General features: G+C 37.7%; 2 protein-coding genes and 1 pseudogene across 3 annotated transcripts; 1 reads left to right on the forward strand and 2 right to left on the reverse strand.

Moving 5' to 3' along the window:
* Window positions 1–3074: 3074 nt before the first annotated feature.
* Window positions 3075–5309, reverse strand: LOC117951921. Of its 2 annotated transcripts, none has more exons than XM_034883908.1 (6): window positions 5031–5309; window positions 4608–4913; window positions 4146–4493; window positions 3864–4004; window positions 3710–3768; window positions 3075–3599 (listed from the first exon to the last, which is right to left on the reverse strand). In XM_034883908.1, exons 1-6 carry the CDS (start codon window positions 5068–5070, stop codon window positions 3468–3470), a joined length of 1026 nt encoding a protein of 341 aa, XP_034739799.1. In that variant the 5' UTR covers window positions 5071–5309; the 3' UTR covers window positions 3075–3467. The 2 variants fall into 2 exon arrangements, with proteins under 2 accessions (XP_034739799.1, XP_034739800.1); XM_034883909.1 differs by having other exon boundaries at window positions 3864–4001; window positions 5031–5308.
* A 1738-nt stretch (window positions 5310–7047) lies between these two features.
* On the reverse strand, window positions 7048–11550 carry LOC117951611. Its single transcript, XM_034883386.1, has 7 exons — window positions 11491–11550; window positions 10990–11319; window positions 10397–10753; window positions 10120–10251; window positions 9924–9979; window positions 7985–8119; window positions 7048–7062 (listed from the first exon to the last, which is right to left on the reverse strand). The coding sequence occupies exons 1-7, from the start codon at window positions 11531–11533 to the stop codon at window positions 7048–7050; spliced, it is 1068 nt and encodes a 355-aa protein (XP_034739277.1). The 5' UTR covers window positions 11534–11550.
* A 4470-nt stretch (window positions 11551–16020) lies between these two features.
* LOC117951612 overlaps window positions 16021–16457 on the forward strand; it is a 3587-nt pseudogene continuing 3150 nt past the window's right edge.

Consider the following 16457-nt stretch of genomic DNA (forward strand, 5'->3'; position numbering starts at 1 on the left):
CAGTGGTGTGAGTCGACTGACCCTCTCTCCAGTTTTCTCTCCCGCAACTTGTTGTTGATCTTGATAGCAAGGGGAACAAGAGAACACAGGTCATCAGGTTCATTTTGATTGGCTAGTTCATCTCTCACAGAGTCGTTAAATACATTTAGAAATGCTCCCTTGAGCACCTCCTCATTCCATTTAGCATCCACAACTAATGTCCAGAAACCAACCGAATAATCCGCCACACTGTCCATGCCCTGCCTCAGCTTCAAAAGCCTCTTAGAAGCATTCCTGGCATAATCTGGATGGTTAAAAACAGTCTTTAATCTGGAGGAAAAAGCATCAAAAGTCAATTCCATCAGTTGATCATCACTTTTGATGAATGAACTGGTCCATGCTTTCATCTTCAGTAAACTTGACTACTGTAACGGTGTCTTCACAGGTCTCCCTAAAAAATCAATCAGACAGCTGCAGCTGATTCAGAATGCTGCTGCTCGAGTCCTCACTGAGACCAAGAGACTGGATCACATCACTCCAGTTCTGAAGTCTTTACACTGGCTTCCTGTGTCTCAAAGAATTAATTTCAAAGTACTTTTGCTAGTTTATAAATCACTTAACGGTTTAGGTCCAAAATACATTTCTGATCTGCCACTACACTATGAACCATCCAGACTTCTCAGGTCATCTAGGACAGGTCTACTTTTTGTCCCCAGAGACAGAACTAAACAGGGTGAAGCAGCTTTCAGTTTCTATGCCCCTCATATCTGGAATAAACTCCCAGAAACCTGTAGATCCGCTGCTACTCTCAGTTCTTTTAAATCAAGGCTGAAGACCTTTCTTTTTGATGCTGCCTTTCTTTAAATGACTGCTTATTTCTTTAAATTTCTTATGCTGCACAGTAACTTCTATTCTGGTGTTTTACGTGTCCCAATGTTTCTATTTTGTTTTTAACTGTCTATTCGTGTGTTTTATCGGTTTTTAATGCTTATGATTTTTAACTGTTTATACTTGTGTTTTATCTGTTTAACTGATTTTATGTAAAGCACTTTGAATTGCCCTGTTGCTGAAATGTGCTATACAAATAAAGCTGCCTTGCCTTGCCTTGCCTATAAGCGCTGTACCACGTAGAAGTCTGCGGCACAGCAGACAGCGACAGAGCATGGTTCAACCGGTCTCAGTGGGGAGGCAGCGGAGCAGGTCACACAGGGAAGTAGCAGGGAAGAAGCAGATTCAGAGTGGGATCTGACTACAGAATACACAATTTAAACAGAGCACATGGCATACATAAGAACACTAGTAGAATACACAGAGCCAAGTTACCACATGAGTAGTTTAACGATCTGGCGCTGATGAGGTGAACATCCCGTGTAGATATACTGTAGAGGTGAGTAATGGAATGAGCCGCATCTGTGTAAAAGCTGTGCAGGAGTGAATGGCCACGCCTTTCAGCTACGCCAGGTGAATACAACACAACAGACAAAAACATAAGGGGAAAAGGGGAAAGAACACACACAGAACGTGGACCAAACAGCTGACCCATAACAGTTACGGGGAAAAAGGGGGTTTGCGTTCTCCTTTACTGTGTTAAGGTACGCTATGTTAGCCTCTTTGTGCGTGCTTCTTAAATGTAATTTCAAATTTGTGGGATTTTTCCATTTAATAAATCATCCTCATATTTTAACACCTTCCACTGCAAGGCACTTGCTTTTATGTGACACAATCATAATTAAATTGGACTCTGACGCTTTCTTCCGACTTTCAGTACTGCCACGAGGCCAAGCAATGGGCATGGACCATGTTGTGTTCTGTTTGACATGGAATGTCGGAATTTCTGTTGTGTTTAACAACTTTTATACAAGTCCAGTGTAATAATAAGAGTGCTAGAATGCTTGCTTGTTTTAATTTTATCTACAGAGGGTTTTCATTAGTACACTCAATGGGTCAGATTTACCAGTGACCCAGGACCACCTGAACACAGAAACCTTGTACCAGAAAGCATGCAGTTTATTTCACTCATATTCTGGTATACTCTTTCTTTATCTCTTGTTAGTGTAGTTTGGTTAAAACAGAAACATTATATTTATGGCTATGATAAAAACAAGACTAATAGTCTACAGTCATCCTAACGGCTCTATGAGCCCGTGGCTAATTACCACTATTCATAAAGTACAGCTGAGGCTGATGGGAATGTCAATAGTTTTGCAGGTGTTCAATCATAAACCAACACATTAGACAAATTGATATGGTCATTGGTGCAAGAAAAAAAGAGTCAGGCAATGTCTAAACTCATTAGAGTTCATCCTTTGGACATCATGGATATTTCTACTGTATTGCTGTCTGTACCAAAGTGTTGGATTGACTCATTAAAGGATACAAGGGTACAAGGGTACAAATAAGATTTATTTTTTTAACACTCTATGGAGTTCCACAAGGTTCAGTTCTGGGTTTAAGTGATAAGCTGTATTTACATTACTATGAAAAAACTTCTCTATAATGTATACTGTATGTGGTGTGTTACAAAGGACTTACACTGACGTACTGTATATGGTGTTTAGAGCAACACTGTTCAAATGTGTTGAACTTTAACCTTTGTGAGCAAAACCCAAGTATACTGTACTGAGAGTGGGTCAGTACCCTCCGCTATGGAGTACTAGCACTTCAGATATTTTTAGTTTTGAGTAGTCACACGTCATATAATTTACAAGTCCCCACGTATAAACTAAAACAGTGGTTAAAATTTGCATCTTTAAATTACTTTAGAATGCTGAAAAGAAAAATAATGAAACAGTGGAAATGTTATAATTCTTTATCACTTTGACATTATTGAATTCCCGGTAACTTCAGGGCTAGCTTCAGTTACTCTTGTGTATATATATTAGTCACACCCAATGCGGGGAATCTTTAAAATTTGTCATGAAACGGAATTGCACACGTGTTAACAGATCACCATGTTTCGTTACTAACACTGTAATTAGTAAAAACTATTAAAGTAATGTAATACATAAGTATCTGAATCTACTGAGTAATTACTTTTAGTAGTTGTTTCTGCTAATTTGCAGTCATTCAATAAACAAGTCTTTAATATCATTATTAGTTTTGTAGTTCTTCATAAAGTATATTTATTTATTTATTAAGAAGAAAGCAACAATACACAATCACCAATTCCTGTTAGTACAGTACCTTTGCATAGCATTGACACATACCATGTAGACTAATGGAGAAAGATAACAGACTTGAAAGATCATGATGTACAAAGGGGTAGATAAGATAATCTTCTCAGAGTTAAAAACTTTGGTAAAAATGAAACAAATGTTTATAGATATGGGATCCATGCAGCACAGTTTATTGCAAAAAAATGCTATTATTTTACTTTTACAAAACAGATACATACAACCTCAGATGAAATATAGGCTATTACATGTTTTTTTCAGTATCAAAGTAAAGAAGAATTTATCAGTTTAGTAGCAAATTTAGTGTCTAGAGTGTTAATCCAACCCTTGAGTCTTGACGTCTGAGTAGATGCTCTCTTCCTCCTCTGTTTTTGCATCCCTTGTCCCTCCTTTGCTAGCTTTCCTTATGGTAAAGATTGCTGCAGAATAAACCAAGTCCTCATCTGTCTGAGAAAATGTGAGAAAAACTGTTATGAGACAGGTGTTCATTTTTACATATGCAGACAGAAAAACATACTGATAACTTTCCAGCTACAGTTTTCCTTCATATACTTTACCTGCTGACTTTGCTGATGACCACTGGCTGTTGCACCATTTGTTTGCAGTGCAATAGCAGCTGTGTTGTAAAATAAAAACACAGCATTAATGTGAATCCACATTTGCCAAACACCATTTGATAGAAACATATTGTGTGTGAGTGACTTTGCTTACTGTTGCAACAACCACAAGATTTTTTCTTGAGCTTCTTGATTGAACAAATGAGAAATGCTATAACAATCAAACTTGTAGCCAACGCAGCACCTAACAGACAGAGAACTGTATGGTCCTTCTGCGAGTCCTGCATGTTGACTGCTGACACAGTATGAAAAGTTAACAATTAATGAAAGTGTAATTAAGAGTGATTTATACATATTTAATGTTGTGTTACTTTACCTTAATCAAACACACACATATTACAATCATCTTATTACAAATAAATACAATGACAGTTACCTTCAATGTCCAGTTTTGATCCGTTTCCAGAAAATATCTTCCCACATGTGGCCACAGCACAATAATAAGTTCCGCCATCATAAGAGCTGACGTTCTTAAAGAAGCTGTAGATATATTTCTTTATCAAGAGTCCTTCTGGATTCTTTTCATGTTCTTCAACACTGTTTCCTTGAGTATAATTGAAACCTGGGCCACATTGATGTGATCCAGCTCTGAAACAAAACACACTTTGTTCCTCCGGACACGTCTTGTTCTCAGAGTCAGAGAGGGCTGAACACTGCAGAGTCACTGAATCTCCTGGACGGACTGGATCAGATGGAGGGACAGCAGTGGGATCAGGTTCTGGTCCTGGGAAATTTAAATAAAGAATAAAACTACAAACATTGATTTTCAAACAAAAGACAACTGTCAACATACTTTTTTTTAGAATAAATCTGTAATGAAATTAAGGAATGCATTTACCTTCAACTCTTAGGTCCGCTCCTTTCAAAAATGAGAAGTTTTGTTGATGTGTTTTCACACAGTAGTAAACTGCAGTATCACTTAGCCTTGCTTTAGCAATATGCAGAACAAATGTTCTGGGCTCTTCTGTGGCTGTAATGCGAGGATCACTCTCTAAGCTAAATGTTTTACCTAAGACTTTAGGATATTCTCCAGAAACGAGCTTGATCCAAAATAAGCTTCCCGTGGACTTGCGAGGACAAGTCAGTCTCACATCACTTCCCAAATCAAAAGACTTGGTGTCAAAGTTTTTATCATCTTTGCATCCTGAAAATATAATTTACATCAACAATGGAGAAATAGTTGAACGTTGTTACTGTAAGAACATAAAAATACTTTAAACATAAATCTGAAGTAAATCTGATATTTTTGACATGTACTTACGCCCCACTCTGAGCATCAGCAGTAAATAAACCACAATCATCCTTTCCAGGTTATTACACTTGAGACTGTTGTAATTTAGATCACATTAGGAAAGGATTCACTGTAATCTGCATATTAAGTGGGAGGGAACAGTTTTATGGCAATTTGATTGGCCAATCATTATGTTGGTGTTTACAACAGCAGTGGAAATAAAATGAACCATATTTCCAACCTAAAGACATGAAACAACAGAATGCGTTGGTTTCATGTTTCATGGTGGGTTTCTATAACTGACACATAGTAAACCCAACAGATGATTTGATCTTAATGTAAACTACATTCATCCAAAAATAAAAAGCAAAGAAACAATATGATACAATACATTTTTGAGTTGTACAGCTTTAGTGTTTCATTGTGTTTGTAGCCTGCTAATATTTCTGTGATTTAAAGGGTGTTGTTGTGTCTAACTCTGATTTTGATTAATTCTGCAAAGATTATATTCAATGGTGACATTTTCAAGTGTTCAATGCACTCTTTTTGTGTATTTTATTTTCACAACAAAGTTTTTTTTTAAGTAGAGCAACTAGCTACTTGGTTCATGAAATATTGGCAAAAAAAGCAATGATGAAAGTCAGGATAAACATACTGTATATTATGCTAAATGAGTGGATCAAAGTGATTTGGGATTTCCACCCCTACAGTAGCAGAAAACAGTGGGCTGCTAGGTTGGCGAAAAATGTTGATGAGACCGGTGAGAGTCAACAATGATGCTGAAAAGGAAAGATGCTGAAACCCTCTGAGGAGCCGAGGGGAGCAGCAGGGTCCGGTGTGGACTGTGGGGTTTCCGTTTCTGCATGAAGCCTGTCCACCATACAGTTAGTCCAATATGAATATATTGACCATGGCAGCTTTAAATAGGAATTGAATAAAAAAATGTATTTGTGACAGTAACACAGAGGAGCGGTCTGACTGTGAATGTAGTGTCAAATGACCAGACCCAACGCCACAACTAAATAGACAGAGAGGAGGAGGGCTGTTACACCATCCTAGTATCCTGGAAATCCAGACCCATATCTGAAAGGACCAAGAGTCTAGCATTGAGTAGTGAAAGTTGCCCATCTTGAGGGGCGGCACCAAGCGTGCATATGAAAATCTCACTTCACGCAACTGGACTACACCACGACCAATCACAACAACACATGGGTGATGTATCCGCAGCCCCATACACTTAGCTACCAGCGGAGCTTACTGGTAGTTTAAACTGATATCATCTGTTTAGCTTGCTTCTGGCCCACCCATATCAGAAACACAGATGTGATTGGTGCAGCTCGGCTGATGAATGAGCAGCATTCCTCGATGCCAGAGTCACTCGCTGAGCAAATTCCAATTGTGCTCTCTCAAGAACTCAAGGGTACCATCCCACCACTATACCTGATAGATTTCTACTCATTTAGGTAAAAGGCTGGAGCAGAAATTTTAATTCAACTGACCTGCAAGTTTTGATTTTAGGTCGGGATTCCATGTAAATCTGGGGGGAAATAAAATGATATTGGATTTGAACCCAAGACCTTGTCTAACACAACATTGGTCAGACCACTGCATTGTGGTTTGGGGCCTTTATCATGGGCAACATTTTGTTGACCGTATGCCAAAACACATTTTTGGTTGGTTTAATAATAAACTTCTTTTTATTACAAGAGTTGCTGGACAATAAAAAATGACCATTCAGTTAAATCCTTATCCCCAGACACAATGATGTGTCCAGCCCCTGTTCAAATAAATGAAAGAATGCAGGAAATTAAAATGACATTTAAACAAAAGCAGAATATACTTTCATGTAATTCGTGTCCTGCTTTGTACTGTCTGCTTTTTCTTAGTGTGCACAGCACTGCTTGCATCTGAGAAACACAGACGGACACACGTTCAGTCACCACTGACAAACAAATGATGCATGGAAACTACAGCATTGTTGTGGGCTTTCAAACTTGAGGTGTCAAAACAGAGGGGCTTTTTTATCTACCTTTCTCACTGTGTAGCCTCAGGAAGCTGACTTCTGTTTTAAAAAAGGCAAGTGTGATAACATAACAGTCACACTTTCATGACTATTTCTACTATCACAACAACTTACAGCAAGGGCAAAGCCACACTACAGTATGAATGTTTTTATCACACCTGCAATTTGTTGTTCACTGGTTTCACTGGAGGCCAGTCCAAATCAATGGTAAATGAATCAGTATATTGATATTAAAATTAAAACAAATCATAAAAATAAATATACATCTGAAATTTTCAGATACAAATGAATACAACATGTTTGTATTTTGAATGAGCACACTATTAAGTAAGAGTACTAAGTAAATCAATCATGAGTTTGTTGAACTAAATTTAGCCTGCTGAAGTCTCTTGTAGCTCTCACTACACATCCTGTTGAAGCCCACAGTCAGGTCTGTTCTAAGAAATCAACCTTAATGGTTGGTCAGAGGGTGGAGAAATGGCCCACCACAGCTTGTGTCTGTCAGCGTAGCTGTTGCATGTGGCTTTGCTTGTTGTTCTCACAACAGACATGCAGATGGTCTTTACAAAGTGTTGTCAGAACAGAAAGAGGGAGGAGTTTATTTAGTTAAGTGTTTGTCATCTGAGATGTTATGTAATGTAAATTTATTTAACAAAGGTTGTAGGAAGTTCACTGACATGAACTGGGAACGCTGAAGTTCATGTTTGGCATCTTAACCAATGGACACAGAGCTGTCTGCCCCTGCTGTGCAATTCTTACATCTCTGTGCATTGCACTGCACTCCATTTAGTAAACATTACACACAACAGCAACCATGTCAACCTGCTGATGGCACTAGATAAAAAGTTCAAAATACTTCTTAGGATACATTCCCTGGAAACCTTGACTCTACAAACTTTCATGGCAATACATCCAACATTTTGCTGAGATATTTCAGTCTGAACCAAAGTAATTGACTGACCGATCTGATCCGCAAGGCCAGTGACGTTGTGGGGGTGGAGCTGGACTCTCTGTCGGTGTTGTCAGAGTGGAGGATGCTGTCCAAACCACATGCCATTTTGGACAATGTCTCGCACCCACTCCATGACTTGCTGCTCTATGCCAGGAGCACTTTCAGTGAAAGACTCATTCTCCCAAAATGCACCACAGAGTGCCACAGGAAGTCATTCCTGCCCGTGGCCATCAAACTTTATAACTCTTCCCTCTAAGTGTCTGACACACAGACACTTAGAGAGGTTGAAACTGGACAAGATTATCAGTTTTTTGCAATAACGCTGGCTTGAAATGTGTACAATACTCAAATGCTACCATTATTAGTATTATTATTTTTATTGTTGTTATTACTTTTTACCTTTACAACTCCTTAATTCTGTAAATACCTTATAACATTCCTTTAACTATGTAAATACTGTAAATATCCACACTCCTTGTATTTCTTTATTTTATATTTCTACCTGATCATTTATACTATTTGTGCAACTGCCACACAGAATTTCCCTTCGGGGATCAACAAAGTATTTCTGATTCTGATTCTGATGCTACTATTGTGGCTCAAATAAACATTTGGCATATAAATTGCTATCGGCACGAGTACAGTTAAATATTGTGTAGATTAAATACATTTCATCAGTGTCCATTTTGCTAAGGCTTTCCAATCTGTCTGTTCTTACAACTATGCCTTCCTTCACCTCTGTCCGCCTCAGACTCTGTAACTCTCTGCATCTTACAGTAACAGTCCCACACAAACAAATCAGCACAGACACATCTCAGAAACAAAATACACACAAAGGTTGTCCCTAACCCACTAATAATCAGCATTACACAAGTTGAACCTGTGTAACCCCTTTTTTTTATCCATGGACATTCTATTTGCAATAAGTAGTCAGTGTTTTTATTTTTTCATGAGCAGATGTGAGTAACATGTTTACACTGAGAATTATAAATACCAATGAAAATTGGGAAAATGAATGGATTTAAGAATGAAAGAGATCCGTATGAGCAAGCAGAAGTAAGAAACATGAAGCAATATGATTGATGATACACTGTGACTGGGCAATTATAGCCTACTGGGTATTTATTTCTTCTGTTACACGTTAAAATTGAAAACCTACCATTATTATTTTTTATAGAGCATGAGTATACATGAATGCAACGCATTTTTTTCCAAAGAGAAACCATGACTACATATTGTAAAATCAAACCAATTTTACCATAATGAAAGCAAATAGAAAGCATAACTTTTGAAAAGCCTAAAAATGGTGAACCTTAACATTGCATTGAAACGTACAGTATGTGAGAAGTAAACAGCCTGAAAACTGCATGGCAGACAAAAGAGACGGATAGGAAACCTTCCTTAACTGCACTCTTTCAAGGTCAATCTGTTATACAGCCTGTTCGAATGGCACTATACACCTCTTCAAAGACTAATAAAGAAAGAGTGCTGTAGAATATTACCAAAAGTCAGTAAAAAATATTACATTCTGCATCATGACATTCCATGCCCTTTTATGAAAAAAGTAATACAAATATTGCAAACAGATCAACATTTGTTAAGGTTATCCAGATAAAATATTGTTACTGCTCAGATGTGAATATTAAGCAACTTATTTACAACAGTGTGCCAGATAAGGATTATATTTTCTTAAATAAGAAAAGCAACAAGATTATTAATCTATCACTAGAGTCCTGACATCCGTGTAGATTGTCTCTCCCTCCGCTGTTTTAACAGTCCTTCTTTCTGCTCTGCCAGTTTTCCTTTTTTTAAAGGTTAGTGCAGAATAGTCCGTATCTCTCTGAGGAAATATATGGAAAAAATAATGTGAGAGAAGATTCTGATACATGTAAGAGAAAAAATGTGCTACTATATTTCCCCCAGTGTCATCCTTTTTTATTTGCCTTACCTGCTCACTTTGCTGATCACCACTGGCTGTTGCAGCATTTGTTTGCAGATCGGCAGCTGTATTATGAAACAAAAACATTTACATGATTCCGAAGTTTAATTTACACAAATTAGTAATGTTAAAATTAAAAATCCTGTGAAGTTGATTTTTGCAAAATACTGTTAAATAGATTGATGTATAACAAATTTAAGGTTACTGTTGCAGCAAGCACAAGTTTTTTTCTTGATGGTATGAATCAGGAAGGCAATAATGGTCAGACTTAAAGCCAAAGCTGCACATAACACAAACAGAAGTGTGTTGGCCTTTTGCAAATCCCACATGTTGAATGCTGAAACAATAAGGAGCAAATAATAAAAGATTAGCAACTATTTTGACAAGCTTTTACAATGCAAGAGGAACAAATGTTCTTTGATATATAATCTTAATGTTTTCCAAAACAAATTGATTCTTAATAATTTATGTAAAAATGTTACCTTCAATGTCCACTTTTGTTCCACTTCCAAATAAAATCTCCCCGCATGTGGCCACAGCACAGTAATACGTCCCAGCATCAGAGGAGTTGACGATTTTAGAAAAGTTATAAACACATTTCTGTGGAGAGTAAGCCTCAGGACTCTTCTCACATTCATCACCGCAGTTTCCACGAGCATAAATTAAACTGGGATGAGATTCATCTGATCGGGCTCTGAACCAGAACACACTGTGTTGACTTGGACATGTTTTCTTCTCAGAGTCCACGAGGACTGAACACTGAAGAGTCACTGAGTCTCCTGGACGGACTGGAACGGATGGATGGTCTTGGATGATGGCGGTAACATGAGGACATGATTCTGGGAAAAATAAAGATGAAAGTAAAATTGCTTTACTCCCTTTGATGAAGAAAACTAAAATGTAAAAAACGTCTATCATAACACACTTTCCTTTAAACAATTAAAACATTATTTTACATAACATATAGAAATATTTTAACCATTTAATCTGCTGTCATCAATGGTGTTTGATTTGAAAAGCAGAATGATTATTTTTTTAAGGAATGTGAAAGGTCTGTTTGCTGAATTTTATTTACCTTTGATTCTCAGAAGTGTTCCTTTCAAAAACGTAATTTTGGTCCGTTCTGCCTTTATGCAGTAGTAAACTCCAGTATCGCTGGGTTTTGTTTTATTAATATGCAGAATAAATGTTCCAGGCTCTTGTTTTGCCGAAATGTGAGGAGTCTTGTTAACAACATGAAAATCAATGCTAAGTGTTCCTGCCAAGAATTCAGGAAAGTTTCCAGAAACTATTCTGATCCAAAACAAGGATGCTGTGTACTCAGATTGATCGCGGTTACAATTTAAAGTCACATCTTCCCCAACACCAACAGTCTTTGTCCCAAACATCTGATCACCTGTGCATCCTAAAAATAAAAGAGAAATGCAGATGAGATATAAACAACAGAGAAAGAATCATGTATGTCCTACTAAAATAATTTGAGAACATGAAAATGTATATATATTTAATACACACAGTATATACGTATCTATCTAGATATAGCTGGAGTAAATTTAACATTTCTACATATACTTACGCCCAACTCTGAGCATCAGCAGAAAATAAAATACGCTTATCATTTTCCAGTTGTTTGACTTGTTACTGCACTTAAATTTGATTAATTAGAAGATAATGCCCCTTAAAGTAATCATATCAAGTGGGAGGGAACAATTTTAAAGCAATTTGATTGGCCACTTGTTGTGTTGGCCTTTCACTCTACCCCTCCAGTGGAAATACACAGTATCAACCCTCTTTCCAACCCAAACACATGAAAAACACTAACAGCACACTTTGTTTCATGGTGAGTTTCTATATTTGACACTGAAACTAGCTACAGATTAATGTGTCTTTTAACATTGACATCTCCAGTTTGCCAAGCAGGGTTCCTGTAATACCTTTCTAAAACCCACTGATGGACATAATGACACACAGCAGAAAAGTCCAACATGAATGCATGACAAAAGAGACCGTAGAGCATATTACACTCAGGGATTGTAAATTGTACATATTCAAAACTGAAATTTCCTGAGCTCATATTGCATTGTGGCCAAAGCCTGGCTCTCAAAAAGTTTTGGGATTAGATTAGATTGCCAGTGCGTAACCCATGCAAAACAATTTTAATTCAACATTGCCTGTATTTTCTGAATGGAATGCTGTTGAAGAAAGAGCATCAAGCCTGAAATGCCGGCTGCAGATCCAATCCTATTCTTTGTTAGTTTATGCCATTGTGTGCCAATATTTATGCAGATATTTAGCATATACATTTTTCAGTGCATTTAATAGCTCTTCTGTGTTAGAATGGACATTTAGCATTTGCTCTTTTTCACATCCCTGCTGCCATATTTGAATCAAACTAAAATGATTAAACAAACAGAAGATGAGAAACTTTTTTCAAAAGCTATTTTAAAAAGGGCACTGATAGCATTAACCTTTAAATATGAATGCATCACATGTATTGCAACTAAATATGTAAGACTATTCGTGTGCTCATGGACATCGGAAAATACATTTTTCCCAGTGAAAACGTGATAATTCCCGTCACTTCCTGTGGGAACCAGAGGTAGGAAACTGGGGCTAGATTTTGCAAACAGTTCCCAGTTTGTGACGCGCTGTTGACAACTGACGATAGCTCAAATGTGTTGAAAGGTTAGAAACTTTTCCTACATATGGAAAATTCATGCATGTATTTTGCCATTGTCCACAACGTGCTATCAATTTAGGTTGTAGTTGTTCATTGGTTTCAGTAGAGTACCTTAAATTAGTCATACAAGTTGGTGCTATTGCCAGTACCAAATAAACCAACTGTACAGTACAAACTGTAGTGAGGAAAGTAATGCGTGATTGAAGAGCTTTTGGGTTTCCTTTGTTATTGTGGCCTCCGTATTTTCACACAACTGATGCTCTAGGCTACGCCCAACAATCGGTGGCTGCACTGCATCAAGTTGTTATGTCAAACCCCAATAAAACACAAAATGAGAAAACGCATCTCAACCATGTGAACGCTGGCAGTCGGAGAAAAGACCTAATCACAGGGATGGTCCCTGATTATCCCAGGTGGCATGAATGCAGCATTTGTGTAGGTGTGTGGCCCTCAGTTAAAAATAATTTAATGTTGAAATACTGTACAGTATATAGATTTAAAAAAGATGTATTCAATCATTTGCTGAAGTGACCCACTAAGACAGAGGAGCCATCTTAAATATTGTAAGAGCCAGCCAATTCAGATGCTCCAAAACAATGATGACCCAAACACTCTGCTAGGCAGTCACTTCGGGAGGAAGAGCACAGCACACAGAGGAGGGTTGTCAAACCATCTATTCTCTATACTCAATTTTTTTCAGTGGTGGTGAAAGACAGCAGCAGAGAGACACTCTCACAGTAACACAGCAACACATTCACCTCGAGGAGATTTACAGTTTCTGACCTGCATCTTTTAATCTGTGGGAGAAAGTCACAAATAAAGTAACCCAGTGGTTAACAGTGGACATGACACAATGCTGTGCAACCATCACTTATTAGCTATGATGTGGAGAGGAACGCCTTGACAATATAATCCTGTTCAGCACCACAAACTCTGGCATCAAAAATTACCAAAACAGAGAAGAGGTTTATTGCCAACTTGAAAGATGTACAGTACAGAGAATAAAAAAAAAAAGACAACAAATCCGCTATCACTCTATTTGTACTTTCACATGCAAACAGAAAGAGATACACACATTTAAAGTCTCCACAAATGATGCAAATGATGCATGGAAACTTAAACACACACACACAGTATACAATGAGGTGAGCTAAAATTGTTATTAAAGTAAAACACACACATACATACACACACAGTGCTTTTCATTGGTAGTTTCTGTCTGTCAGAGATGGGAATGGGAGGTGCTAATCATTCACTGTCCCACCCTGGTCTGCTTCCAACAGACGGAGTTTGAACTGTAATCTTAAGTTGCCACATTATCTGTCAAAGCAATGACAGCCTTGCTAAAACCACTCAATGCAGTGATGGACTGGAAGCCTGTTTTACTCAATGGTGAATGAAAAAAATCTACACTACAATTAAATTAACTAATATGCATCTGTGATAACTGAAGATTGCATATACTTGCTTCTTTACAAAAGATAGACATCAGCTGTACTTTGAATGAGCACATTAACAAACACGACTATAAAACTATAAACTATAATCTAGCCTGCTGTAGTCTCTCGTAGCTCTCACTACACATCCTGTTGAAGCCTAGCATAGTTAGGTCTGTTCTGAGTAAACAGCCTTGATGGTTTGTCAGAGGGTGGAGAAACAGCCCACCACAGTCTTTGTCTGTCAGTATAGCTGTTACATGTGGCTTTGCTTGTTGTTCTCACAACAGACATGCAGACACAAACGGCCTTGAGTTGAGAGAGATGGCGGGGTTTATCTATTTGAGTAGCAAGTTATGCACTGACATATATATATATTTTTTTAAACTGTTTATTACATAAAAACACATTTTCTGTAACCTATAACAAAGGAAGACTTACTGTGTCTATAAACATACATGGCTCTGTATGCATTTTTGTAAGCTATGCTTCTGTCTACTATTGTGCGGAGTTGTGGTGGACAAATATACAAATGTGCACATGGCAAAATGTTCAGCGAAACCAACGTGGATGAGACCTTTTTCATGGCAGACATTTAGACTGGTTTTACACAGGTGATACTATGACACGTTAAATTGAAATCTTATGTGAAATGGGCCCGTCTTTAATCTTACTGGTTTCACTTTTGCTTTTCCTGCTATGAAAATTCAAAATGACTGTTTGTGAAAAACATTTTAGAAAATGTGGATGCATTTGGGAACGATAAACAGCAACATTCAATACTTATTGCAAGACAATAAAGTTTTAGGATAGCAATATGAAATCTAAAATATGAAGAAGTGTACTGGGAGTTCACTGAATATATAATGGGAGCCTTGTGTCTTGGGAACAAACAGTTATGAACAAAATAAAGACATGAGAATGTACGCATAGAAAATGTAGTCATCCCCTGCCCACTCACCAACATAAACACACATACCCAGAGACAGAGAGAGAGAGAGAGAGAGAGAGAGAGAGAGATGAAGGCAAGCTAGCCATGAGAGAACAGGGATATTTCTTGGTTGCTTTTAAAAGACAACACAGTTGCGGTACATCTTCCATCACCAGGCACTTTGTTCCAGAGAGTAGACCCATAATTATTATTAAATAAACTGAACCATCATCAGATTTACTTCTGATCATCGGTACAGTAAGTCTGATGATCCCCCGAGTTCTGGATGGGTTGTAAGCAGTGAGCCGGTCAAGTAAGTCATTAGGACCTAGGCCATTAAATGATTTGTACCAATGAGGAATATTTTAAAATCAATTGTGCATTATATAAAGCTTGTGAAGTGATCTTAGTATAGGAACATGTTCGGTTTGTCAAACCGAAAGCCCTCTTTCTCTCACATAAAGATTCACCTGCAAACTCTTCACATAAGTGACCACATTTGGATGAGAGAGTGGAGCAGAGGAGCAAGGGGTGGATCTGACTGACATCCCGAGGTTATCGACAGGGAAGCGACTTGTCTTTCACAAGTGAGCTACACCCTAAAACATTCCCTGCTTTATCGTCTATTTTACTGTAAATGGGAGTCAAAATTTACAAAAAGATCATCATGCTGTATTAAAGAGGACTTGTAACTAGTGATTGAGGCCATAAAACTTATAAGGAAAGTGTTAACTGAGGTAATACATCAAGCGAGAAGTTCTATATAATCAGACTTATTGCAAAAATTGAAGTTACCCCCGCTGGCAATTAAAAATAATCCAGGTTCAAGGCACTTTTGCATTGGCTTCCCTTTTTAGGCCCAGAGTTTGACTGTTGATTGCGACCTCTATATACACACATACAGTGTGTCAGTAAGACCGATTTTGCTTAAAGACTTCCAGTGTTTATCACAAAAAGGTAATAAACAGAAACAATTTAAAAAAACACTGACTTTTGATAAAACAACAACCCAGAACATGTAGTTGTCCAATCAGTTGAAAATAGATCAGAGGCGGGGGACTGTCATTTTCTACATTTCAGCCAATCACTACGATTTTTGCTTTGTAAACCTTGGTCAACTCAGTACATCTTCCATTTGAGTGGAAAGACATCAGTGGTGTAAGACGAAGGTGCTGCACCACAATGCTCAGAAGACTGGCTGTTTTGATTCTACTTAGTACCATGTGTAAGTGCACTTCTTAACTAGTGTGAGACCATGTTCTGTACTGTAATAATCTAACGTGAAGCCTTTTCCATTATTTCTTGTCTTTGTTCTCTGTTTAAACGGTCATTGTTTGTCTGTTTTTTCTTCAGCTCTGATTCAAACCGCAGAGATTCCTCACCAGATCTCTTTGACTGAGGTTGAAGTTGGTGGAAATGTAACTTTGGAGTGTCAAGTTTCTAAGACAGATTACAAATACTTCTACTGGTACAAGCAGCCTCTTGGATATATGGTC

The sequence above is a fragment of the Etheostoma cragini genome, chromosome 10, assembly GCF_013103735.1.
Source record: "Etheostoma cragini isolate CJK2018 chromosome 10, CSU_Ecrag_1.0, whole genome shotgun sequence".
Taxonomy (NCBI): domain Eukaryota; kingdom Metazoa; phylum Chordata; class Actinopteri; order Perciformes; family Percidae; genus Etheostoma; species Etheostoma cragini.

What these genes read in the sequence shown, in the direction of transcription:
- LOC117951921 (XM_034883908.1), bottom strand. Translation starts at nt 5,070, where the DNA reads ATGATTGTGGTTTATTTACTGCTGATGCTCAGAGTGGGGC. An exon ending in ATCAAAACTGGACATTGAAG is followed by an intron (nt 4,005 to 4,145) that starts GTAACTGTCATT and finishes ATACTGTGTCAG; the next exon opens with CAGTCAACATGCAGGACTCG. An exon ending in GTCATCAGCAAAGTCAGCAG is followed by an intron (nt 3,600 to 3,709) that starts GTAAAGTATATG and finishes ACATTTTCTCAG; the next exon opens with ACAGATGAGGACTTGGTTTA.
- LOC117951611 (XM_034883386.1), bottom strand. Translation starts at nt 11,533, where the DNA reads ATGATAAGCGTATTTTATTTTCTGCTGATGCTCAGAGTTGGGC. An exon ending in GCTGATGCTCAGAGTTGGGC is followed by an intron (nt 11,320 to 11,490) that starts GTAAGTATATGT and finishes TTTTATTTTTAG; the next exon opens with GATGCACAGGTGATCAGATG. An exon ending in AACACTTCTGAGAATCAAAG is followed by an intron (nt 10,754 to 10,989) that starts GTAAATAAAATT and finishes TATTTTTCCCAG; the next exon opens with AATCATGTCCTCATGTTACC.